The 26,716-nt window shown below is 42.0% G+C and overlaps 2 protein-coding genes across 15 annotated transcripts in view; one reads left to right on the top strand and one right to left on the bottom strand.

The window, feature by feature from the left end:
• Positions 1-429: 429 nt before the first annotated feature.
• Positions 430-19,064, bottom strand: CDNF (cerebral dopamine neurotrophic factor). The gene is made up of 4 exons (XM_004278588.3): positions 18,733-19,064; positions 8,468-8,595; positions 7,259-7,400; positions 430-3,256 (listed from the first exon to the last, which is right to left on the bottom strand). The coding sequence occupies exons 1-4, from the start codon at positions 18,845-18,847 to the stop codon at positions 3,078-3,080; spliced, it is 564 nt and encodes a 187-aa protein (XP_004278636.1). The 5' UTR covers positions 18,848-19,064; the 3' UTR covers positions 430-3,077.
• Positions 19,065-19,235: 171 nt separating this feature from the next.
• The window catches only part of HSPA14 (heat shock protein family A (Hsp70) member 14), a 34,599-nt gene continuing 27,118 nt past the window's right edge, over positions 19,236-26,716 (top strand). For 7 of the 14 annotated variants that reach the window (XR_007475849.1, XR_007475848.1, XR_004476185.2 and 4 more), the window contains exons 1-3: positions 20,670-20,752; positions 23,081-23,569; positions 24,079-24,577. Coding sequence is in view for 9 of the 14 variants with exons in the window: in XM_033403440.2 (XP_033259331.1) it covers positions 23,155-23,569; positions 24,079-24,577 (914 nt within the window). In the remaining 5 variants the exon portion in view is untranslated. Of the gene's footprint in view, positions 19,396-20,513; positions 20,595-20,669; positions 20,753-23,080; positions 23,570-24,078; positions 24,578-26,716 lie in introns of those variants that run through there. The other 7 variants (XM_004278589.4, XM_033403446.2, XM_033403441.2 and 4 more) reach the window with 5 other exon arrangements.

Genomic DNA, 26,716 nt, shown 5'->3' with positions numbered 1-26,716 from the left:
ATTATTTTCAAATGACAAGTTTCTCGATAGGTTCAAAATGCACTGAAGAAAAACAAACATAAAGGTTGTAAATAGCCTAAATTTGGACTTTTAAAAAATATAATTCATAATAAAGTAGGTGCTTTACACAAAATGCCCAAGCTGCCAAAATCCAGAAACAGTAACCCTTTGGGCTATTTATTACACCAAAGCTTTTTTATTCTCATTTTTAAGTTACTAACCACTAATTCTCTGACAAGTTCAGTTGTATCCCAGCTGCCCAGCTGGAAATGCTTTTACCTATGCGGCATTTAAAAGTGAAAATTATACTTTCATTGTATACTTTCAGTCTGGAAATTTTCTCCTCCACTCCCCAAAAGAACTCCTAGTAAGTAAATGAACTTTTTTTTATTTTATTGAAATATCGTTGATTTACAATGTTGTGTTAATTACTCCTGTACAGCAGTGATTCAATTATACATATATATACATTCTTTTTTAAAAAATATTCTTTTCCCTTATGGTTTATCACAGGATATTGAATATAGTTCCCTGTGCTATACAGTAGGACCTTGTTGTTTATCCATCCTTTATATACTCGTTGGCATCTGCTAATCCCAAACTGCCACTCCATCGCTTCCCCACCCCACTTCCCCTTAGCGACCACACGTCTGTTCTCTATGTCTGTGAGTCTGTTTCTGTTTCATAGATATGTTCATTTGTGCCATATTTTAGATTCCACATATAAGTGATATCATCTGGTATTTGTCTTTCTCTTTTTGACTTATTTTGCTTAGTATGATCATTTCTAGGTCCATCCATGTTGCTGCAAATAGCATTATTTCATTCTTTTTATGCTGATAATGATAACCACTAGTTTGTTCTCTGTATCTGTGAGTCTGTTTCTTTTTTGTTATATTCACTAGTTTGTTGTATGTCTTAGATTCCGCATGTAAGTGACAGCACACAGTATCTGTCTTTCTCTGTCTGACTTATTTCACTGAGCATAACACCCTCTAGGTCCATCCATGTGGTTGCTAATGGCAAAAATGTCCTTTTTAATGGCTGAATAGTATTCCAGTGTGTGTGTGTGTATATGTATGTGTATGTATATATATATATATATATATATATATATACCACATCTTCTTTGTTCATTCATCTGTCAATGGACATTTAGGTTGTTTCCACATCTTGGCTATTGTAAATAGTGCTGCTATGAACATAGGGATGCATGTATCTTTTCAAATTATAGTTTTGTCTGGATAAATGCCCAGGAGGGAGATATACCCAGGAGTGGGATTGCTGGGTCATATGGCGACTCTAAGAAAATGCAATTCTTAAAGAAACAAGATGTTTTGAATCAATTGATTTTACTTAATTTTCAAATAATTTTTCTACAGCAGTATTTTAGGTATAATTTACATACAATAAAATGCCCATATCTTAATTGTACTGCTGGATGAACTGGACAGTCATATTCACCCATGTAACCATCACCCCAATCAAGATTCAGGACATTCCCATCACCCCAGAACGTCCCCTCCAGCCGCCCTGCAGTCATTCCCCACCTCCACCTGCCACAGAGAGGCAGTCATGTCTACAGTGGGGTTCTTATTCTTGTGTGGCCAGAAAATGGAACCAAAAATGATTTTACAATTTAAAGCTGATAAAGTAGCATTAAGAACCATAAAGCTCCATGTTGTCCACAGGTGCTCTTCATATTCTTTAATCCTCTATCAAAAGCTTGTCTAATGTGTGATAGGAAGACAGGCAAATGACTTTGAGCTTGGTTCAGTTAACAGTGTGAGTGTGGATACAATTCCCTAAAATGTTGGCTGTACTCAAGTGGATTCTTGATCTATTCTAAGTAGGTTTAAATAGGTTTTAAAAAGGTTTTCTTCACCTGGGAAACACTAATTTCAAGTAGTGCTTCCTGCCCTCCTATTTCTGATACCAGAGAGAGCTAGAAGGTAGAGTGATTTACAGTTAAAAACACAAAGTTTACTTTTTAAAAGACTTTTGATTATGCCAGGTTATCATTTGGGTTGAAGTTGGGAGTTAGATAAGCTAAACATCATTTCTTTTGTCATAATCCAACATTTTCTTTTATTGGAGTACAGTTGATTTACAATGTTGTGTTACTTTCAGGTGTACAGCAAAGTGAATCTGTTATACATATACATATATCCATTCTTTTAGATTCTTTTCCCATATAGGTCATTACAGAGTACTGTGATGTAATTTCATTCCTTTTTATGGCTGAGTAGAGTTCCCTGTGCTATACAGTAGGTCCTTATTAGTTATCTATTTTATATATAGTAGTGTGTTTATGTCAATCCCAATCTCCCAATTTATCCCTCCCCCCACTTACCCCCTGGTAACCATAAGTTTGTTTTCTATGTCTTTGACTCTATTTCTGTTTTGTGGATAAGTTCATTTGTACCCTTTTCTTAGGTTCCACATATAAGTGATAGTATATGATATTTGTCTTTCTCTAATCCAACATATTTAATTAAAAATTAGTGCACAGGGGCTTCCCTGGTGGCGCAGTGGTTGAGAGTCCGCCTGCCGATGCAGGGGACACGGGTTCGTGCCCCGGTCCAGGAAGATCCCGCATGCCACGGAGCGCCTGGGCCCGTGAGCCATGGCCGCTGAGCCTGCACTTCCGGAGCCTGTGCTCTGCAACGGGAAAGGCCACAACAGTGAGAGGCCCGCGTACCGCAAAAAAAAAAAAAAAAAAATTAGTGCATAGATAGGAACCTCTGAGCACTCTCTTCCTGCTTAGAATCAATTTACTACACCGATTTTTCAGTGGTTCACTTTTCCCCGTTTTAGGAGATAGGCAATGGTAACTCACATACAAGAAAATCATGAGAAAGGCACTTGTAGGTTTTGGTACACTGCAGATTTAAGAAACCACTAATACTAGCAGTTCTACTTATAAACCCAGGTAACCAATTCTGAGGTGTAATATCAAAACAAGAAGTCTGAGACCACACACACTGCAATTCCTGGTTCCTCTCAACAAACGCGTCCGTATCCTAGAGAGGCATTTTGTCTCTAATCACAATCAGTGGTGCACCAGCTTCCGTGGGTCAGAGTTCTGTTTTGGGGTACGTCGCTGTGTACTTGGGTGCCAGTTCTTTGATGAGATTCACATAGTCGGTTTTTTCCGCACAGGCCCTGCACTCTTCTCCCCAGCTGTACAGTATCTGTTTCAGCTCTGCTACTCTCATCTTGGACAGGTCCACTGATGCCAAATCCAATTTTTTTTCTTCATGACAAAAAGGAAAAGCACAATTTTTAAAAAACAAAACCAACTATGAAACACTTAGAAAAGCAAATAGTGTTACTTATCTTGGTGCTGACTGCCCTGTGATTCAAAGTGGGGAACAGTTCCCGTGTCTATGGAAAACAAGACATACCTAAGAAAAATGTATCATATGCAAAGCTATTGGGATAACTCATGATCTGTTGGACTTTCTTTCCATGGAATTATACTCGCTTCAAAACAGGGCCTGTGTAGCTTTGCAGTCTTTGCTACCACTCCATGGCTTCTCAAGATCAATGTTCATAAAACAAATAGCACCGCATCCTAATTGCTGCTCCTAAGGTGAGAAAAACGGAATCAATAAAAGGCGGTACCTTGGGATGGCCCTGTGTGTGCGGCCAACTGAAAGCCATAGATTGTAACTAGCTAGAAAGTTACGATTCACTTTTATATGAGATATGTCTGTGGTAAAACAGATGAGCACACATATTACAAAGCACTAATACAAATTAGTTTTTAAATTAAATTTAAAGAATTTAAATACAATCTAAAGAACTGAAACTAGTTTTTAAATACAAATTTAAAGAAACCCAAACACATGAAGAAAATTAGGAGCGTTATCACTGATCCTTAATTGTTTTGGATCTCTGCTTAAACTCACCTGACCCCTCCACCCCTCCACTGGGATTCCCAAAATCATCACAGGGTTTATTGACAGACCTTTGCGGGTACAGCCACCTCTCTAATGCTGGTGCCTCGGTACCAGCCAATTTGGCTCCTAACATTCTTGCCAGTAATACCTGTCACCAACATCTAACTGCTCTAGAGAGACCATTGTTTCCCTGTTTACAGATTATCTGCAAAGGCTGTCAAGAACTCAGCTACTTCTCTATTGCCAAGCCCAAAAATAGAAAAATAATTAAGCTCATCTATAATATACTTGTGATTCTGATTTCCCCGTGAGAAAGGGGCAATTTTTCTCTTTCGAAGGAAAGTCTCCTTCCCCCTTCCTCCTGTGCTTGAACATAGATACAGCGTTTAAGTTGACTTATTTTACAATTAGTGGCAGCCTAGGACTTTTTCAGCTTGACCTCTTGAAGCACTCCTTTTTTTTCCCTACATAGTAGAGCATGGCATTTAAAAGCCTTTTAATAACCTAACATAGTTGTCAAGTGATTTATCAGAACTTCCAGTCAGTGTACCCTAAGTTAGAAGTTGGATTTTAGACTTAGGAATAAATGTAATCAGGAGGTAAAAGATCTATACACAGAACACTACAAGACTTTGATGAAAGAAATTGAAGAAGACACAAACAAATGGAAAGAGATCCTGTGTTTGTGGTTTGGAAGAATTCGTATTGTTAAAATGTCCGTACCATCCAAAGCAATGTACAGAACCAGTGCAATCCCTACCGGAATGCCAGTGGTACTTCTTACAGAGATAGAAAAACAAAATCCTAAAATCTGTATGGAATGACAAAGGACCCTGAATTGCCCAAGCAATCCTGAAAAAGAACAGCAAAATGGTGATTATAGTTAAGAATACTGTATTACATATTTGAAAGTTGCTAAGGAGTAGATCTTAAATGTTCTCATCACAAAAAAAGAAACGGTAATTATGTGATATGATGGAGCTGTTAGCTAACATGGTAATCATATTGCAAGATAGAGGTATATCAAATCAATGCATTGTACACCTTAAACTCACACACTGTTATATGTCAATTACATCTCAGTAAAGCTGGAAATAAATAAATAAAAGTTGGATTTTAAAGGCTTTTTTATTTGGAGGGTCAGCTACACTCTGCTCCAGAGAATCCTTACATTTTTTAATAGTGATTCCCATTCTTTTAAAAATCAGAGCAAAGGGCTTCCCTGTGGCGCAGTGGTTAAGAATCCACCTGCCAATGCAGGGGACACAGGTTTGAGCCCTGGTCCAGGAAGATCCCGCAGAGCAACTAAGCCCACGCACCACAACTACTTAGCCTGTGCTCTGGAACCCGCGAGCCACAGCTACTGAGCCTGTGTGCCACAACTACTGAAGCCCACGCACGTAGAGCCCGTGCTCCACAACAAGAGAAGCCACCGCAATGAGAAGCCCGTGCACTGCAACGAAGAGTAGCCCCTGCTCGCCGCAACTAGAGAAAGCCCACGTGCAACAACAAAGACCCAACACGGCCAAAAATAAATAAATAAAATAAATTTATAAAAATAACAGAGCAAGAGAAAACATTCTTTCAGGTCAAAAACCAAATAACACCTTCCTAATTGAAAACATAATCCAAGTCTACACTTACCTTGTCTGTTAATTTCCTGCCTGACATGACAAAATACCTTTAGGAGTAGAAACTTTTATAGCCCAAATTATTAATACTACACAGCTCAAAGGCCCCTGTTCAGTCTCAACTTTCCTGCCAAATATAAGCTGGGAAGAATTTAGAACTAGTGGTCTATTCAAGATAAATGGTTGAAGGAAGAAAATACTTTCTTGCAAGTGTTGGTAGTTTCTTCAGGTTATTCTAGAGGATTTGGCATTTGGCATTAACTTTAAAAGGGGGAAATCCTCTATGACTCCCTAAAACTACAGGGAAAAGGTCAATACCAACAGTAAATCTAGTCCATGGCTCCCCAAGGGCCTCTAGTGGCCAGCATTGCCAAAACATTAATAAGTACTCTCCTCAATAATATCTGATTAATTTTTCTATTATTCAAGGATCCCAGTAAGATCCCTTAGTAAAAGCTATTCAAAAGAAATTTGTTGAATGGAAGAATCAGGACAGTTTTGTCCCTTTGGGGGCTATCGTTTATATGGACTCAGTGCTTCCTGCCTCTACTTCATTACTTGAAAGCCAATAAAAAAAAAATCTGCCTCATCAACCACCCTGGAAGTTAGGGCCTGCCCTTGGCCATTTGAGAAACAGTTTGTCTTTGCTATCTTCTGACCTTAAACCTATTTAAAGACATCTGTGTAGCTATGGTGCATAGGCTTATATTACACAGCTATGCTGGAAAATAAGACTAAAGTAATTCAGAGTTGGGTGCTAATTACTTAGGTAGTTTACAAGACTATGCCAGGTATGTAACATCAAACAATGACATAAGCAAAGGAAATGGATTTCTACTGGTGGAATTACAGGTGTTAGGATAGGCTAAGTGGGGAATCCCCCAGCCTTTTATTTTATTTATTTCTTTGGCTGCACCGGGTCTTAGTTGCGCACTCAGGATCTTCCTTGTAGCATGCGGGATCTTTAGTTGTGGCATGCGGGATCCAGTTCCCTGACCAGGGATTGAACCCTGGCCCCCTGCATTGGGAGCACAGAGTCTTAACCACTGGGCCACCAGGGAAGTCCCCCTCCAGCCTTTTATGATACCTAATCAATCTACCCGAAAGACTGGCCCAGATACAAATCCTCTGTATAAGAATAGATCTATGTATGTAAAATTTATAAGGCCAAGGATAATGTTTTAAATAGGACATCTTCCTTTTCTGGCTGTTTATTTTAGGCACCCTTGATAAGGCTATTTCGTCAGGTAAAACCTGCTTTGATGTGAATAACCTATTTCCTAAAAGTTGAAGCTGGCAGAATGATAGCTCTAGGAAGAACGTTAGAGTCCCATTTAAAACTTCAGAGTCCTTACAACCCCTTTGAATAGATGCAGCTTTTGTCTTAATAGGTTACCAAGAGCTAATTCACCATGAGTAGCTGCTCCCTTCAAATTCTGAACTCTTCCTTGCCATACGTAGTTGACAACGCCTTGGTGATTTAAGAGGTTAAACTTTGCCATTTGGGTGGGCAGTTTTACCTAATGCTGACTGTACCAGATTTCATTTCTCTTCCCCCAAGAAGTTCAGATGGCACTAGGCACCACACAGCAGTCCAGCACCCTATTAGCAAGTGTAGAGCTTCTTTCTTTCTAACACTGACTTTTTAGAAACTGGCCCTATGTTTACAGAATTGGCAATATGCTGGACCTTTGGGGAAAAAAACATTTGACTCCGTTATACCATATTTCAGCTCACAGATCTGACTGTCCATCTTCTTCAGCTTCTCGCAAATCTTCACCGCAGGCATGTGCACACTCATTGGGCGAGTGACCTCACTTAGGATCTTTGTGGCCGCATCTTTTGTTGCTCCTAGATAGTAGCACTGAAGGGGAATGAAGAGACTTTAGGGGCCCAGACACTGAAAAAAAGCAAGTAGTATAGTTTCAAGAAGTGAGAAAGAGGTTAACCTAGTTTTTGTGGCCCAGCTTTTAAATTTAACCCCTGCTAAGACACCAGAAAACCAATGGCTCCGTTCCCAGGATCAGCCTAATTAGAAGCGCCCTGCAATTCACATGATGCTTAAAGACTACTGATAAGAGCTAACACTTGCTAAATGTTTTATCTGCGCCGACACACTGCTCTCAGGGCTTTAAAGGTATTGATGTATTTAATTCTCATAACAATCCTGTGACGTAGGTACTAGTATTTTACACCCAAGCCAACTGGAGGTCACCCAACTAGCGAGAAGAAAAGACCGAATTAATTTAAAAATCTAGCCTTTTGGCTCTGGAGTCCATGCCCTGTTCCATCATGTTCTACTGCCTTTCAAGCTCCCTGACAAGCGTTTGACATTTCAAAATATAAAGCTTAATGGTGCAGACAAATGCTGAGACTTTTATAGTGTGTCAGTGGTGAGCAGTCAACGAGGAAAATTTAACTGACAGATTCAACATGACGATTTTAGGCAAAATGAATTGGCCCAAGCTTGTCTTTAGTGCTGTAAAAACAGTATATTGAAACAGGTCATTTGTGTATACCCAGGAAACACCATTACAAGATAATAAAAGTACTTCATTAATTATGCATAAATAATGATGTAAAAATATTTTGATAGGTTTCACTAATTGTCTTGATAAGAAGTGGAAAGTCTACCTACTCAACTCAGGACAGTAAATTCTCATTAGGAATTCAGTTGTATAATTTCCTTTAAGAAATCGTGGGATTGGTTGCCTATGGTTTTTTCAAAAAGCCAAATGAAATGAGACATATTCTAGATGAAAATACATTGACTCCATTTCCCTGAAAGATCAATTTCTGCTTGCTTTCTGCAGTGAGCAGGCTTGAGGCAAGCATCGAAGAAGGAGAACATTAAATTCAAGATGAGAAATGAAACGATTAGCAGTTTTCTCCGAGCACAGGGAGAAAATGAAAGGTGAAGATTTACCATACCAGGCGGTTTTCTTTTCCTTTGACATCCAAGCAAAAGCTGATCAATTCTTTTTCTATGGTGTCCAGAGAAAAGTTGACTCCTCTGGCTATCAGGGAGTTGTAGAATCGGTTCAAGAATTCTTGACACACTAGAAGGAACAAATAAATTATGTATTTGTGTACAATATCACCACTACCACACCTATGTATATGTTTCTCCCACCAAATAAAAAAGTAAGTATGATTCAACGCATTGTGACAAATTAAATTCATATCTTAAGAATGGTTTCAGGCCTGTAGCTTTTAGCTTAGTGTTGGGCCTTGAATAACATGAGCTTATTGAATCAATCCGTCAATCTGTGGAACCAAGTTCCACTTAATAGGAGAACTTTCCCACAAAATGTCACTCACCCTAAAAGAAAATATTGCCTCCTCTGGGATATGATGCTTGGGACAGCTTTGTTTAAAGCACAGAGAAAAAACAGAACATGTGTCTGGAATGAAGCCCCTTGGTAGTCTGCATCTGCCTGTATGTTCCAGTTTGAACCCCAGTCGGAACAATCAAATTCAATCCCACGGTCCAGAGTCAGTGAAGAGATGACCCTCAGAAGAGGCACAGGCAATAAGAACAACCACAGTTACCATTGGTTAGCACGGTTCTGAGTACTTTACGTGGATCAACTTATTCAAGTCTCAGAACAAAACTCGGATGTAGATACGTTACTATCCTCATTTTACACATGAAGAACCTGTGTCAGAGAGAGGCCAGCAAGCTTGCCCAGTAAGTGGTAGAGGGAGTTTGACCCCAGATGGTCTCCCTCTGGGCCCACATGCTTATCCACTAGGGTACTATGAATTAGAAGGAGGCTGCTTTCCCACGTTGTTGTCCCAAAGGGGAAGTGTCCAAGCAATCAGAGAAGGACATGGAGGCCAGAGCATATGCCGGAAAACAGCAGCCCTCACATTAGAAAGAATTTTAGGGAAATAGCATGAGGAAGAGTGGCGAATTCTAGGGTAACCTGGAATAAATTTAATAGTATAGCAAGACTCTGAAGGAAAGAAATTAGAAAACTTTATCAAAAGACCTAAAAGTAGACCTAAGAAATGGGAAGAATAGCCATGTTCATGGATGGGAAGATTCAATATTATGGATGATAATTATTTTTAAGTAGATCAATAAACTCAATGCTCTTCTAATGAAAATCTCAATAGGCTTTTTTATAGATTTGATAAACTGATCCAAAAATACAGATGAAAAAACAAGAGCAAATGAAAATCAAGAAGTACTTGAAGAAGAAGGAGGTTGGGGAGTTGACCTTATCAGATATCAAGATCTAATTCTAAAGCTATAGCATTTGAAACACTGTGGGACTGGCACAGAAATAGACCAGTGGAACAAACTAGTGAGTCTAGAAACAAATCCACAAATCTAGAGGAGCTTGGTAAAGTACAGAAGTGATGCTGAAAATCAGTGGGGGAAAAATGGGCTAGTCAATAAATGGTACTAGGACCACCTGCCATGGAAAAAGTTAAACTTAGACACCTATCCAAAACTACACACAGACGTGAATCCCAGGTGAATAAAGACATATGGGAAGAGCAACACTACAAAAGTTTTAGAAGAAACCTTTGGAAAACATCTTTATGGCATCAGGATAGAGAAGGCTTTCTTAAAGAAGAGACCAAAACACGGATCATACATTTGATTACATCAAAATTAACCAGTTTTTTAATGCAAAAGAAATCATAAGCAAATGATAAGACAAGCCACAAACTGGAGGAAGATATTTACAACTTATAAACTGATGAAGGATTAATATCCAAAATACATGAAAAATCACCATGGTCATACCCTTAGGTCCAGTCATTACCAATCACTATAACCTCTATAATCTCAGTGGAAACATCCCATTGTCTGATCATCATCTCCCATCTTTCCAGCTCACATCCTCTAACACCCCAAGGTAAACAATTCCCTGACCCCGCCAGGTCATACTATTCATTGATTCTGCCACCACTTCACCCTGCTTCCCCACCCAGCTTAGATTCCGTGGTTCCACATTATAATAACTCCTTTGCACACAAACTGAACTCCCTTGCATCTCTCTCCCTTGTTGGACTCACCCAGCAAAATCCTAACCCTGGTTAAAACTTTGCACCTATACTCACTGAACATGGCTGGAGGAAATAGCACAGCCGTACTCACTGGTCTCACTGTAAATTCATGACCGCTCATTTCAGTGAGCCATCAGTGCTCCCAACAATCCTACTACATTGACCTCATTCTCACTCTCTCCCACTCCCAAGAGGACAATTGCGCAGCTGCTCTCTCAAACCTTGTGTCACACCTCCACCTCATCCTCAGCGATGGTGGTGCTTCCTATCTCTCTGAGGGAAAAAAAAAGCAACAGGAAAGAACTCTTGCTTGCTCTGCCACCACATCTACAACACGTGTATCAGCACAGTCTACCTTAATTCTATGAATGAACTGTGACAACCCTTCCACCTGCTAAAGTAGATCCCATCAACTCCCTGCTCCTGCACCTCTGCCCTCTCTCTCCTGTCTTGTTTCCATTAACATGCTGTTAATTCTTATATCTTAAAAGCAACAAAACCTCTCTCAACATCACATCCCATTTCTCCACTCCTGTTTAAGAAAAACACTCTAAAATAATTTTTATACTTGTAGTTTCCGGGTCTCTTCTCTCTCCCTCTCTGTCCCTCCCCCCCACACACCAAGTTTAAAGCCAGTGAGTTATAAAATGTTCAGTTTGAAAAATAGTGTCCCTTGTCTCCCCTTCCCCATTTCCCCCAAACTCAAAGCTTTCGTTTTCAACTCTTGTAGCTGATTCTTTTGGAATTTACAAAATTTAAATAACGTGTTTGTGTGGCTAATTCCTAATTTTATTTTTAGTCTTAGATATTTATTATAGTTTTTTCCCATGGAAGAGAAAGATTGAACTCTTTTGCCCAGACCCATCTCTTGTAAAAAGCATTTGGTTGGATGTTTTTATGTAGGCTTACAATCTTTGTCTTTTAACTTGAGTATTTACTCCTTAACTTAGTACTTGAAAAATATAATAATGTCACCTGCAGGAAAAGAGCTACAACGTTTTAGAAAAGATAATAATAAAGTTTAAAATCAAGTTAGTGGAATTATTAAATTATCAGCGGGCTAGGAACATTATTTTCAGCAGCTCCATCCACACCTTCTAGAACTGAAGGCAGTCCTACATTATCTGCTCCCGCTTGATTTTGGAAGGAAAAAAAGACACCAGATTAGTCTTGCTGGTACCGGTACTAGGGGAGAATTGCTACCTAGGAATAAAATACATGTTGTCATGAGTTAAGACTTAAGAATAACCAGAAGCTCTTGAATAATTTGTATATTACTTCATTGTTCTAATTTTATTTTTAATATTGCCTTAAATAAATTAGTTCCCAACTCCACACTCAGAAAGCAGTATAGGCAGGGATTCAGTGCTTTGGCTCTGAAGCCAGACTCTCTGGGTCCAAATCCTGGCTTTACTAGTTAATATTTACTAGCTGTGGCTTTGGGCCTTTCAACGTTGAATCACCCGACAGTCTAATTGCCATTCCCTTTAAGTTCATCAGTCTTCTTTCTCTGTGTTTAAGATTTTCTCTTTTCTCCTTTTGTGTTTTGCAATTTCCTTCTGATATGGTTAGATGTGGAAGTATTTTTATTTATACTGTTTGGAATATACTGGACTTCCAAACCTGTGGATTGATGACTTTCATCCGTTTGGAAAAATGAGCTATCAACTCTTTTGCTCCACCCGTACACTCTCTCTTCTCCTTCTGGAAGTCCAGTTAACATATGTGGGAATTTTTCTCTTGATCTGCATTGTACCTTTATCTCTGTTTCATATTTTTATTCTCTTAATTGCTCAGTGATTCCTTCTTGACAATTTCTTCAGTCTTCTAACTCACTAATTCTTTTCTCAGCTGTGTCTAGTCTGCGGTTAATCTCACTACTTTCTATTTGTACATGTTTATTTGGTTCTTTTCCAAATATGTTTGGACATTTTTTGTTTTGGTTTTTTTTTTTGGTACGCGGGCCTCTCACTGTTGTGGCCTCTCCCATTGCGGAGCACGGGCTCCGGACACGCAGGCTCAGCGGCCATAGCTCACAGGCCCAGCCGCTCCGCGGCATGTGGGATCTTCCCAGACTGGGGCACGAACCCGCGTCCCCTGCATCGGCAGGTGGACTCTCAACCACTGCACCACCAGGGAAGCCCTGTCTGGACATTTTTAATAGCCTCCTGCCCTTTATTCATATTTTCAATCCCTTCCTTTATTTCTTTAAATATAATAAAAATATTTTATATTCAGTGCCTGATAATTGTAAAACCTGAAGCCTGTCCAGGTATGCTTCTTCTGTCTCTTGTCTCAACTGGCTGTTACTTACAGTGCTCTTCTTCCCATGGGTTTGTGATTTTTCTGAATGTGAGCTTTCTTTCTTAGAACTTTGTGGGAATTATTAGAATTTTGTGGGACTGGATTGAAGGTGGATTCCTATGTGAGATTAACATTTGCTGATGCCTACTTGAAATCCCTGTAAACTAAATTCTCAGTTTGAGACGTTTTGGATCACCCGGGTTGGCTGTGTCCATTTGGGCTTCAATGCATATGTGTGGTAGCTTGTGAGTATGAGTGATCAAGAGGCATTTTTGTTTTACCTTTTATTCAGTAAAAAGTTCAAGTACTGCAATTTCTTTTAGTCTCTAAAGAATGGTGGTAGAATTGTGGTTATTTCCAGGTCACCTTTTATAATGAAAGTCTAGCTCTCTGGGGTTCCAAACTAATTGGGGGAGGATCCAGTATGACACACCTAACTTGGGAAGGTTCTGGGCTATGTCATTATTCTTTTTATTTTATTCATTCTCTTTATTTTACATCCATGAAAATCTAAGTTTAAATTGCCTGGGTGGCAAATACCCTCAAGAAAAATCCCAGCTTCAGGGGTCCCTTTACCTCTTTTGGTTTCCACTTTCACATTGTTTTTGGCCTCTGGGTATGCCTTACTAACTCACACTTAACATTTTCACATTTTTATTTTATCCAGTGTTTTCAGTTGTTTTCAGCTAGACGACCAGAAATGTCAGTTTTTAGAACATGAAGTCATATTCATTCCTAATGCTATTTAATAGGAACAGAACGCTAAATATAATATAGCCGTGTCGTGGTTTTAACAAATATTTATTGAGCAATCAGTTAAGCGCCAGACAGTATTCTACAGGTTGTTGGAAAAACAAAGCTCTTACTCTCAGGGATTACATTCTGGTGAATAAATAAAAGTATCTTGTGGCTGTGAAGAAACATAAATTTGGTAAGGAGGATAGAGTAATAGTATAAGGTAATAGTATTATTCTAAATGGGGTGGTCAGGGAAGGTCTTTCAGATAAAGTCGTGTTTGAGCATAAAGCTTAAGGAAGTGGGAGAACACCTTAAGTGGAGTGCTAGGGAAGACCCCTCCAGGCAGAGGGAAGAACAACGTAGGCATGTTCTTGGCAGGTCCAAGAACCATAAGGGAGCCTCCCTCCCACCAAGAGGGAGGATGGTAGAAAATGAGGTCAAATGAACAGCAGCATGCCAGGTCATCTAGGGCTTTGAGGTCATGGTAAGGGCTCTGGGTCCTACTCTGAGAAGGCACGCCATTAAAGGTTTTGAGCAAAAGGGTGCAGTGATCTGACATTACTTTTAAATTATGCCTCTGGAGGTTCTTTGGAGAATAGACTGCAGGGTAGGCAGAATGAAAGCAGGCATAACCATTTGGAGTTTCTTAGAATAGCTGCATATCTTGGACCAGGGTGGGAGCATTGGAGGTGATGAGAATGGTTGGATTCTGGATGTATTTTGAAGGCAGAGCCAAAAGAATTTACTAATGGATTGGATGTGGCATGGGGTGGGGGCGGGGGCGGGGGCGGTGGGCGGAGACAGAAGTCAAGAATGACCGCAAGGATTTGGGCCTGAGAAACTGCAAGAGGGGAGTTGCCATTTGCTGAACTGGTAAGACTGCAGGAGAAGCAAGTTTGTGGAGACCAGCAGGAATTCAGTCTTGACATGTGAACTTTGCGATACTTCTAGACAAATGTGACGATTAATTTTATGTGTCCACTTGGAGGGTGTTTTTGAATGAGATTAACATTTAAATCAGTGAACTCTGGCTAAAACAGATTGCCCTCCATAATGTGGACAAGCCTCATCCAATCAGTTGAAGGCCTGAATAGAACACAAAGGACTGGCATGAATAGAACAAAAAAGCATGAGGGAATGCTCCAGCAGACTGCTTTCTGCACCATTGGCTCTCCTGGGCCCCCAGCCTGTTGGCCCACACTGCAAATTTTAGACATCTCAGCCTCCATAATCAGGAGAGCCAATTCCTTATAATAAATCTATCTGGATGTATGTATGTATGTATGTATCCTATTGGTCTGTTCCTCTGGAGACCCCTAATATAATGTCTGACACTGCAAACAGTAAAGAGCTGCTGGGGATATAAATCTGGAGTTCAGGGGTGAATTCTAGGACAAATACTAAATTTGTAAGTCACCAACATTAAAATGATCTTTGTGGGATGAGACCACACAAAAGGGAGAGATCCTGGGTCTCAGTCTTGTGAAACTCCATTGTTTAGAAATCGGAAAGATGGAAAGAACCAGAAAAAGACCGAAAGGAGCAGCCAGTAAGGGAGGATGAGAACAAAGAGTGAGTGTGTCCCAGAAGACAAGCAAAGAAAGTGTTAAAAAGGAGGGACTGACTGATCAGCTGTGTGAAATGCTATTGATAGAATGAGGAAAACGAGACATTTGCCAACACGTATTTTGCTAAGTTTAATTAGCAAAAGACCAAGTATGCAAGGGAGACACCTACTGTAATGATCCTCGCATAAACCATCGTTAAAGCCTCCTGGTGACCTGTAATTCTCCTCTTCCTGAAAAAGAAACCCTGTGTCCTGATGCCTCAAAGCTCTTTCTCTACTCCCACAATATACCTTCAGATGATTTCTACACCTTAACTGTTGCTCTGTTGTCAATGTATTACCTAGAGGGTGGGTGTTGGGAATTCTAACTTGTACTTTGAAAGATACACTTTTGACTCACTAAAAGCTATATAATATTTTATTGCAGCATATGTGCGTACATGTTTTCAACAGAATTGAGTGCCTACCTTATGCCCCGCACCATGGTAGCCACTGGAGATGATGTGGTGAGAGAAACGGTCTTACTGTCAAGGAATGCACACATGGAGGAGACCAAAACGATTTCCCCACTATGAGACATGTACTAGATAGTGTGGGAGAACAAAGGAGAAGCACCTCTCTGAAGGAAATTGGGAGATCACTGAAAGATATTTAGTGAGGAAATAACATGACCACCCTGTCATGGGAAGGATGCTGTTGTGGGCTTACATGAAGAGACTAATCTCACTATAATCTCTTCAAATATTTTCTCAGGTCCTTTCTCTCTCTCTTCTCCTTCTGGGACTCCTATAACGTGAATGTTGTTTAATGTTGTCCCAGAGGTCTCTTAGGCTGTCTTCATTTCTTTTCATTCTTTATTCTTTATTTTGTTCCAGGTCACTTATCCGTTCTTCTGCCTCAGTTATTCTGCTATTGATTGCTTCTCGTGTAGTTTTCATTTCAGTTATTGTATTGTTCATCTCTGTTTGTTTGTTCTTTAATTCTTCTAGGTCTTTGTTAAACATTTCTTGCATCTTCTCGATCTTTGCCTCCATTCGTTTTCTGAGGTGCTGGATCATCTTCACTATCATTATTCTGAATTCTTTTTCTGGAAGGCTGCCTATCTCCACTTCATTTAGTTGTTTTTCTGGTGTTTTATCTTGTTCCTTCATCTAGTACATAGCCCTCTGCCTTTTCATCTTGTCTATCTTTCTGTGAATGTGGTTTTCATTCCACAGGCTGTAGGATTGTAGTTCTTGCTTTTGCTGTCTGCCCTCTGGTGGATGAGGCTATCTAAGAAGCTTGTGAGATTAATCTCACTATAAATCACCTAACAAATTAGTAAGTTAAGGATCCTGGCATGCATTTATTGCTATAACCAGATAACCATAGTCTTTTTATTTATGTCATAGGGTTTTGTTTATAAAAATTAGTCCCATAAGTGAATGTATAATTATTTCAAAGTAAAAAAAAAATTAATAGCCCCATAATACAATCCTTTTAAATAAATTCAGAAACGTTTACATTTTTTTTTCAGTAAGCTTCACATGACCTAAAGCAGTCATAAACTTGAATATTCACAGGGCCCAGGCAAGTAAAATGAATGGGTAAAGCAATCCAAGTTTAGGAAAAACAAAAACAAAAACCTAAAGAACACATGTCCTTTCTAAAAAGAGCAGCCACCATCAGTTCCCACTATATGGACATATGGGCTAGTCTTGACTGGTCACCTGGTTTTCAAGATAAGCCGGAAATCTGAACTTTTTAAAATGACATCTCCCAAGTTTAAAATATAGCCAATTAATTTAGATTTTTTTTTCAAAATACTTTGTGAACTTAATAAAATACATTAATAGGTCCCAGGTGGTTCATGGACTTAAGGTATTTTATAGCTTCTAGCTTTTTTTTTTGGTACGCGGGCCTCTCACTGTTGCGGCCTCTCCCGTTGCGGAGCACAGGCTCCGGACGTGCAGGCTCAGCGGCCATGGCTCACGGGCCCAGCCGCTCTGCAGCATGTGGGATCTTCCCGGACCAGGGCACGAACCCATGTCCCCTGCATCAGCAGGTGGACTCTCAACCACTGTGCCACCAGGGAAGCCCAACTATCAGTTTTTTACTGATAAAAGAAGTCATTGGTGTCCCATGCCACAGAGTAGTCAAGATAAGAATGGAAATTTGCCCTACAGTATGTATAGAATTTTAATCTTATACACTGAGGGAAAATTAATTGGCTAATGATAAAGACTCATAAGCTGAAACAGAGCCAGATCTAGATCTTTTTGTTCTAAAACCAGTATTTCCTTCGTTGTGATTCTACAGTGTTAACAAAAGGAAATATACACCCAGGTTACTGGGACATGCAAGTTAATAATCACAATATGCTGTAATAAATTCAAGAAAGATGTTAGAAGCTTCACAATTAATCCAGATGATCTGGCTCTTCTGAAATGTTTTTAAGTAGAAGCTCCGGCAATTAAATTACTGATGATTAAGCCAGTCAACTGTTTATGCCTCACAAATTCTGCTTTAAACGTATAGTACCCAGTTATAAGGGATCTTTAACTGAAAATTATAACTTGGCTGAACAAATATCTATATCTAAAGTTTGACAATAACATCATGTAGGTATTTTAAATTTCTGGAGAAAAGTTTAATTATTGCAGGGCTGATAGAAAACTGGACTCCAATTGTTAAGACTTTATTCAGTTATATTACAGTCTATACTCACCCATTCATTAAACATATATTGTGAACCTACCATTTCCTGTTATGTAAGAATAGATTCGAAAGCTCAGAGAAGGGTGAAGCGGATATACATCTAAGCTAATTATTTTAATGAATGAAACACGGAGGTAAGTGCTACAGTAGTCCAGGAGGAAGGAGGTAGCACAGCTAATTATCTCCTTTGACCTCGTTACCAGCCCTCTGCTGTAGGTATTATCACGTTGATTTTGCCAGAACCGGGTACAGTGGCCTCAGAGCCAGAAGGCTGGGTGGGACGTAGACCCACCTGTTCTGAGTGCAAGTCCACAGCTGAGATTCTGTGAACAGAAAAGGAATCTTTTTTTGTATTCCTCCTCTTTCTAAGGAGTTAAGGTACTCCTTTGTTAAGAAACTTTTCCCTGTAAAGTCCTAACAAATGTTAGTTATGTACTCTGATTTAAGCCATTTCAACTCAATTACAATTTGTCATGTTTTCTCCTTTGGGGAGTTATTAACTAATTTGAACTTGAAAGGCTTCTGTGCAAGGAAAGGCAAGTCTCGCCGGTTAGCGCAGCAGAATCATTTTGGAGCCAGGGTCCTCTGCCTCTACGTGCGTTTGCACGAAATCGAATCCAAATCCAAACCCACCAGCTCTGAGGCAGTTAAATCGAGCAAGACCAAGAACGCGGCCTTAAGGTGTCACTGGGCCCGGCTCGAACTTTTGCCTAGGCTTGGGCGAAGGCGATCGGAAGCCACGGCCAGGGCCCGTATTTCCTAAGTGAAACGCTATTTATAGACAGGCCCGAGAGAAGCCAAAGCCGACAACAGCTGCACTGCGACGCGGTGTCACCGCCATGCAAGCAGGTCTCACACCGCTCACCTTCACAGTCGGCGCCCAGCCGCCCCCCGGCCTCCTGGCCCTGCGCCCGCCCCGGGTTAGAGACCCAAAGCCCGGCGCAAAAGGCCACCACTGCGGCTGGGCTCCCGCACCACATGCTGAGCCAACTCCAAACGCCTCGCCGCCACCTGTGAAATCAACCGCCGCGCTGCTATCGCCCGGGGCAGCTCCAGGACGCAGGAGCGCAGACCCGGGGTTGGAAAATAATCTGCCTGGAGTTGCTGGGACACATGATGCAACTCAACCGTGAGTTTCCATTGGCTCTCAAAAAAAGGGCATGGAAGCGGGCGGAGCGGAGCAGCCGCTTCCTTTCCCTCCCCGATCTGCGCGTGCGCACTCTCGCTCACGCGGTGCCTCCCCAGCGGGGCGGGGAGAGACGCAGTAAAGCTATTCGCTGACTGCTCGAGGGGAAAGGCGGGACCTTCACGCTGATTGGCGGGGACGCGGGAGGCCGCGGCGGAGGGACCGGACGCTGTGGGCGGGCGGGAACGTGAAGTCTCCGCGGTGCCTGATGGGGCTGTTCCGCGGCCTGGCGCTCTTGCGGCCGGGGGCACCGCTCGTTACTGCTACTGCCGTCTCTGCCGCCTCATGGCGGCCATCGGGGTTCACCTAGGCTGCACATCAGCCTGTGTGGCCGTCTATAAGGTGAGGGACTCGGGGACTTGGGCTGCGCGTACCCAGTTCTCTGGATGCGAGGCCAAGTCCTTTGGTCTCCTGCGGGGCTGTGAACGGCGTGTCGCCGTTCTGGGGACGTCGCGCGGAGAGGTGATTCTGTGGGGAAGTTTCGGGCTGAGAGCTGGACGGACCTGGCCTCGTCCCCCGCGGCTCCTCAAGGAAGGCCGCTGCGGACCCGGGACCTCGCGGGCGCAGGAGGCCCCGAGGGGGGGCGGACCCGGGACCTCGCGGGCGCAGGAGGCCCAGAGAGGGGGCGGACCCGGGACCTCGCGGGCGCAGGAGCCCCCCGAGCGGGGGCGGACCCGGGACCTCGCGGGCGCAGGAGGCCCCGAGGGGGGGCGGACCCGGGACATCGCGGGCGCAGGAGGCCCCGAGGGGAGGGCGGACCCGGGACATCGCGGGCGCTGGAGGCCCCGAGGGGGACCTGAAAGTGTGGTACCCGGAGGTTTCTGGATGTTGGCCAAGAAAGGTTTCTGGACGTTGGCCAGAACGCGGGGTGGCCGCATTCTGGAACTGGAGGTGTTGATCCCGCGAAGCGTGTGAAGCCAGATGATGGTGTGTGCTCTATTCAGTTGTCCTTTCTGGAAATGAGAGAGCCTGACTAGGAGTTCGGGGCTTCCTGTCATCAGTGGGCAGGTGGAAGGAGCAATAATGAGGGACAGCCCTGATCCTAGTCTCACGTTTAAATGTCAAATGATTTGTAAGGAAAAGCCAAAGGGTTTAATGCTACTTCATCACATGTAGAGAGTGAAGAAAGATGCATTTATAGGGAAAGGAAGAGAAGTAGGAAGTTTAACGCAATAAGGCTTGTTATTGTACATAGATAGGTTGTTATTATGTCTGTTCTGTTATCCACTATGCAGAGCAGACTGAAAAAAATGAGGTAGTTCTTCATGGAATTCTGATCTTAATTAAAATCTAGGAAATTGATAAGGACAATTAAATCTACTTGTTTAAAATAATGATAAAGCAGTTTTTCTCTCCACATATATGTCAGAGTAACACTGGCCCACCCATGTCTGAATATATCTAAAGAGACTGTATATTTCATCACAAAAGAACTAATACAGTTGCGTATTTTTCTCCAGGATGGCCGGGCTGATGTGGTCGCCAATGATGCAGGTGACAGAGTTACTCCAGCTGTTGTTGCTTACTCAGAAAATGAAGAGGTACTGTTCCCCTCATTTTTGAACTTTGAAATAAGGAAAAAATTATGTGCGTTGTAATATATTGCTCTTTTTCAGGTTGTTGGATTGGCAGCAAAACAAAGTAGAATGAGGAATATTTCAAATACAGTAATGAAAGTAAAGCAGATCCTTGGCAGAAGGTATGGAATAAAATAATACTTTTACCCATGGTAATAAAAACGTGTTTGTACATTCTAAGTGTAATGTGAAATGAAACTAGAAACGCCAGTGTGTTTTTTCACTGTTTTTTATGACTGGGTCATTTCACAGAATACTCTAGGAGGCTGTTATCTTCTGATATTATCTTCTGCTGAGTCTTCTCAAGGATGGGATTCACTCAGACAATTGTTTCTTGCTTTCAGATCTGTTAGTATTGATAGATGCCAACATACATTTAGTTTTGATAATTTGTGTCATCCAGAGGTGGGAATTTGGACTTATCACATTTGTACAGTACTTTTTTAACTGAGGGAACTTGAAAGATTGTGTGCGAATTTGAAGATTTCTTTGCACTGTAGTTGAATTTCGTGGAATCTATTATAATTGGTGAAATATTTATGTAGAAGCTATTGATTTTCTTCCTCAGATCTTTTTGTGACACTTTATGGGAACTAAGTTTAACAGTTGGCTTTCAAATTTAAGCATTAGGGAAACAGCTTAATTAATGTCTTAAGAATCAGGTTAATCAGCTGTTGTAACTTTAATTAAAAGATTAAAGAGGCTCGCTTCCCCAGACTTCTGTCTCCTCAAATTATAGATTACCATGATAATTAGGGGTTTTCATTTTCACTGGAGTTGTAATACTTGCTATAGTGTTTTTAAATTTTCAAAGTGCTTTCACATCTATTATTTTATTTAATCCTCTCAAATCCCTGTAAGATTGTCAGGCAGGTTTTATCCCTTCCCATTTCTAGATGAGAAAATCAAGGCACACAGAAGTTAGATATCCCTAAATTAGTTAGGGGGTAAACTAGAAAGGACTGCAGTCCAGGGTGCCTAACCGTTAGCCCCAGGTTCTTTCCTTTCTACTTCGTCAGTTAAGAATTTAGGTAGAAATTTCCTTGTGTTGACTTTAGGATTGGGGGGATCATGGATTAAATTTAAAATTTATTTCTTTTATACATACAGATATTTTGTACTATCCCTTACCTGTGTTTAGTTAAACTGAATTTGATACTCATTTTTTTCCCCTTAGGATCTTTATGCATTACATCAAAACTTGTAGTATTTCAGAGAGAATTCAAATATTCTCTGATGATACATATATTCCCATATCCATTTATCTGTTGACAAAATTTAGTACTGAGCATATTGGAAATAATTTGAGTTGGTGTCAAAAATTTTCAAATTATAGACTGAAAAAGAAATCAGGGAGTTGTGGAAGCTAAATTCACTCATTGTAAGCAGCCAACAATGTATTTTTTAAGTAAACTTTTTTTTTTTTGAGATAATGGTAGATTTACATACTGTTACAAGAAATGATACAGAGAGATGGAATGTATTATTGGATTTACCATGTTCTCCCAGTGGTAACATCTTGCAAAACTATACTACAGTATCACAACCAAGGTACTGGCATTGATATAATCAAGATACAGAACAGTTCCACAGATCCATCCCCTTGGTAGCCCTGTTTGTTTTTTTGCTGCTATTTTGGGGCAGGTGGTGGAAGTAAAGACGTGGAGGTCTTCTGCCATATTATGCAAAAAGCTTTGTATTAGCAAGAACAACTTCAGCTCACTTTTCTGGCCCTGGAAGTTACCTTTTAACAAAAGAGTGCAATGGTGACAGTCAGCTGGGTAATACATAGGCACAGTATGCTACTTAGACCAAGGTTAGTAAGGAATGAGCCCCTTTAGACATGTATTGCTATGCCATGGTCCTGCTAGGACTTCTCCAGAATGAGCTGCCTCATGGTCCAGGCATTTCTCCGCCTCGGTCTGTCTGCTTAGAAGTTAATGGTGATTTTTATAGATACACAGTTGTACCAGGTCTCAGCCTTGGAAGCATTCTGCCCTTTGTGGAGGAGCCAGTCCCCTTGTTACCAAGCCAGTAAGGCCCTTTTTAGCCCTTGATCCAGTACCCATCCTGAGCGAACTCCCAAAGTTGGGCTTTCTCAGTGCTGGCATCCTGCCTCTTTGCAGCCTACTTACAGGTAGCACCGCTTAACTTGCTGCCACAATTATCCTTACCCATCCCTGTAACTTTCATTCCCCTGTGGCCTTCCAGCCAGAAATGCGGTCCTTGGACCTGGCTTCTCAGCAATTAGCCCTGAGAGGGAAGAATCGGCTGGCTCCTGGAGATAGACCTGAGCACACAGAGCCTCCCCACACCTTCAGATCGGCACCTTGCTGCCCAGGAGCCTCCTCCAGCTAGCCTTCCTTCCCAGTCCGCTATGGCCACTTCCAATAGCAGCGCAGGCATCCGGTGGTCCAGACAGGAGACACGCACGCTTCTCTCCATACTAGGTGAGGCAGAGTATATTCAGCGCCTCCAGACCGTGCATCACAATGCAGACGTCTACCAGGCTGTGTCTAAGCGGATGCAGCAGGAAGGCTTCCGCCGCACCGAGCGTCAGTGCCGCTCCAAGTTCAAAGTCCTGAAGGCATTATATTTAAAGGCCTATGTGGCCCACGCCACAAGTATGGGTGATCCACCACACTGTCCCTTTTATGATACGTTGGATCAGCTTCTCCGAAATCAGATAGTGACTGACGCAGACAACGTAATGGAGGATGCTGCTTGGGCCAAGCACTGTGATCGGAACTTAGCGGCCCCTGACGCCCCAGGAGAAGAAGGAGCCAGCATTCTGGGAGCAAAGAGGACTCAGGCAGCAGATCATCAGCCTGTCTTGAAAACAGTTAAGGAATCAGATGAGGATTGTCAACTGAGGATCAGTGACCAGATGCGAGAAACCAGTGACCTTGAGGACTCCTGGGATGAATCTTCGGGTGCAGGTAACTCCCCAGCATGTGAAGGATCAAGGTCCCAGAGTCACTTGTTTCTAATCGTTACATGTTTGGATGGTGACCTTGTCAGCATAGTCCCTATTTCTGCCCCCTGCCCTCTTTTTTAAATCTAATGGTAAGATAAAGGGCTTCAGGTTTTTAAGAGGCGTGACCCTAGGTATGTAAGATATTAGAGCTCCTTTAAACCTGGAAGCACTCCTTAGAACCAGACTAGTTTGGGCATTGTTAATAATGGAGACTTAGGAATTTGTGGCTGTAGAGTAGGTTGGGTGGCTGTGTGGAAGGGGGCTCAGGAAGGCGAGGGGAGAGGTTTTGGATGTGTGATTGCAACAGAACAAAATGTCCAGATAAGGAAGTGAATTCTTCCCCATCCCTTGTGGAAAGAGGCCTTGCTGGGAATACCATAGCTTTGTCACTGTCCCTCAGCTCTGCTGCTGGCTCCAAGCATTCCCGTAGCAGGAATGTAATCTCTGCAACATTGTTGCTTTGTTTTTCAGGGTGCTCTCAAGGGACCCCCAGCTACAGCAGCTCCCACCACCTTTTCAGAGGTGCAGCTGCTCCCTGTCAGAGCAGCCCCGTGACCAGACTGGGGGTGTCCGGTGAGCCCAGCCCCTGCACCAGCTCCAGCCGAAACACTCCCGGGGTGGCCTCGGCACAGCGGCCTCCGGGCTCCTCCTCCAGAGTTCCTTTTGTTTCTGGTGGGGATGGGCCTTTGACCAGTGAGCCCCCTCCCAGGTGGGCAAGGCGAAGAAGGCGGTCTGTGGCCAGGACTATCGCAGCCGAGTTGGCAGAAAACAGGAGATTGGCGCGAGAACTTTCAAAGCGGGAGGAGGAAAAATTGGACCGGCTGATTGCCATTGGCGAGGAGGCCAGTGCTCAGCAGGACACAGCCAACGAGCTGCGCAGGGATGCGGTGGTCGCCGTCAGACGCTTGGCCACAGCGGTGGAAGAGGCAACCGGTGCTTTCCAGCTAGGGCTTGAAAAGTTGCTTCAGAGGTTAATTTCAAACACCAAAAGTTAGGAGCTGATCACACAAGGGTGTATTTCCTACTCTGGCAGAGGCCCGGGTCCAACGGCTGCCTTCTGGTACCCTGCCTCCTTTTCCGTGTCCTCAGGAAAAAAAAAGAGTGGATGGACCATTAACGTGCAGAAGGGTAGTAATACTAGAATATTCAAGGGTAGAATACTTGCTTCTCCCAAGCGTCTCCACTAGTTGAAAGACGTTTCAGAAACGTGAGAGGTGGCCTAGTAGACAACGGAAGCAGGCAAGTCCAGAGAACTAGTTAGCCCTGGCTTCACCACTGATGCGGGACAACTTAGTTTACCTCTCAACACCAGTTTCCTCAGCTGTTAAAAGGGGGCAGCCTGCCTACCTCACAGGGTTGTTGTGAGGATCAGATGTCTTAAATAGATGTGAAAGGGTTTAAAAGTTTAAAAGCACTATACACATGTAAGTTATTAAAGCATATGACCTTGGCTGAGGTCAGGCTAGGATGAAGCACAGTAGCTGACAAGATGTAGAATTAGGGCTGTATACCAAGACCTCATTGCCTGAATCTACTAGTTTAACTTGACTGCTTCCTGGAGTTTACAAGCTTCACTTCTTTAAATCTCTCTATAGCTCGTGAGGCTAATATAGACACAACACGTATTGGTACCTTTATCTCATATTTTCACTGCTGTGTCTGTGACATACCGACTAGCACACACTCAATAGTCAAACCATCTTTCCCTCCATTTTACTAGTCCTCAGTCTCTTAACACTATGGATATAATTCACAACTGACAGGGAGCCACAATCGTGCTTTTTGGTTCATATTGATAATCTTTGATATAATGAGAAATTGGCTGTCTTATAAAATATTACATGTAAGTAAATTCTTTGCATTCCATATTTTTTAGGTTCCATGATTATGCATAATTATATATCTTGAGCATTGGTTTGCCATTTGGACCTCGTGGAAACAATTCAGATGATATCAGTTTCCCAAATGCTTTTAGCTAATTTTGTTCTTCTCTGTTAGGCTTTTTTCTGTCTAGTATGTTACAGAAGGCAAGCCCTAGAAAACTTTTCTTTTAGGGAACTTTCCAAAGTCACTTTTTCTCACACGTTATAGACAAAAGTTCACCTCATTAATGGCATATGATGGAATAGAACAGCTTTGGGAACAGTTGGGTGGTGTGGATAAGGACGGCCTGCAATAGCTAGCTCTCTTTAAGCACCAACCCTCCACAAATCCATCCCCTTTTCCCTCCAAAACACATACACATCCTAGAGGAGATATGATGGTGTTGAGCCATGCTTCCAATTTAGAAAGGAAGCCATTACCATCGTTAACCTAACTTAAAGCTCTTAGCGGTTATTTAGTACTTTCAGAAAGTACAAAAAGGAGACTTAGAACGTAAAGAGCTTTCCTGTAATCAAGAGGCTGGAAAAAAAGTGCAGGCATGTTGGGAGAGGTTTTATTTTCTATTTTGCCAGATTGGTTGCTTACCTAAATGCTGGAAATAGCAATAGGTGGAGAAATGGTCCAGACCACAGCGGGAACATATGGGGAGCAGGAATAGATGGCAGGTTCCTCTGGGGAATGGGCCATTCTGTAGGAAGCAGCGCGAGGTAGAACACACTGGAATCTAGCCAGAACCCCCAAATTCTAATGCTGCCACACTTCGTTACACTGAGCAGATCACTTGCCCTTTTTGTGCCTCGGTTTGTCTCTAAAATGAGAGGTTTGTACTAGGTGACATTTCTTGTACCTTCCAGTTCTAAAAAATTAGATGAATAGCATAACAAAAGGCAAAGTGAAATTCTGATTGCGATATTTTCAGACACAGCAGCGTATTAACGTATGTGAAATCCTGGTAACAATTGTGTTGTAAGGAAGCATTCTATGGCATTAATATTTATGAATGTACTTGTGAACTTCTGTAAGCACCACACCCAGACACAGATTCCGTGCTTTAAAAGAGCGTATGTTTAAGGCACGGAAATGGAGATATATAATTTTTTTTCTCAGTTTTAGGCCCTTACGTGGAGGGGTCCATGTCAGTTACAACTGGATAACACTACTGTAGATAGGTAGACTTTCTGGAAAAACAGGGAAGTACTTGAAAGAGTTAGGCCTGTACTATATT

The sequence above is a fragment of the Orcinus orca genome, chromosome 2 (genome assembly GCF_937001465.1).
Source record: "Orcinus orca chromosome 2, mOrcOrc1.1, whole genome shotgun sequence".
Taxonomy (NCBI): Eukaryota; Metazoa; Chordata; class Mammalia; order Artiodactyla; family Delphinidae; genus Orcinus; species Orcinus orca.
Note: the sequence above shows the minus strand (reverse complement) of the source record. Positions and strands in the feature narration are given on the sequence as shown.

Coding starts and splice junctions, on each gene's coding strand:
- CDNF (XM_004278588.3), bottom strand. CDS start 18,847: ATGTGGTGCGGGAGCCCAGCCGCAGTGGTGGCCTTTTGCGCCGGGCTT. Junction 7,401..8,467: donor AAGGAAAAGAAAACCGCCTG/GTATGGTAAATC, acceptor ATTCCCCTTCAG/TGCTACTATCTAGGAGCAAC. Junction 3,257..7,258: donor GATCTGTGAGCTGAAATATG/GTATAACGGAGT, acceptor TTTGTCATGAAG/AAAAAAAATTGGATTTGGCA.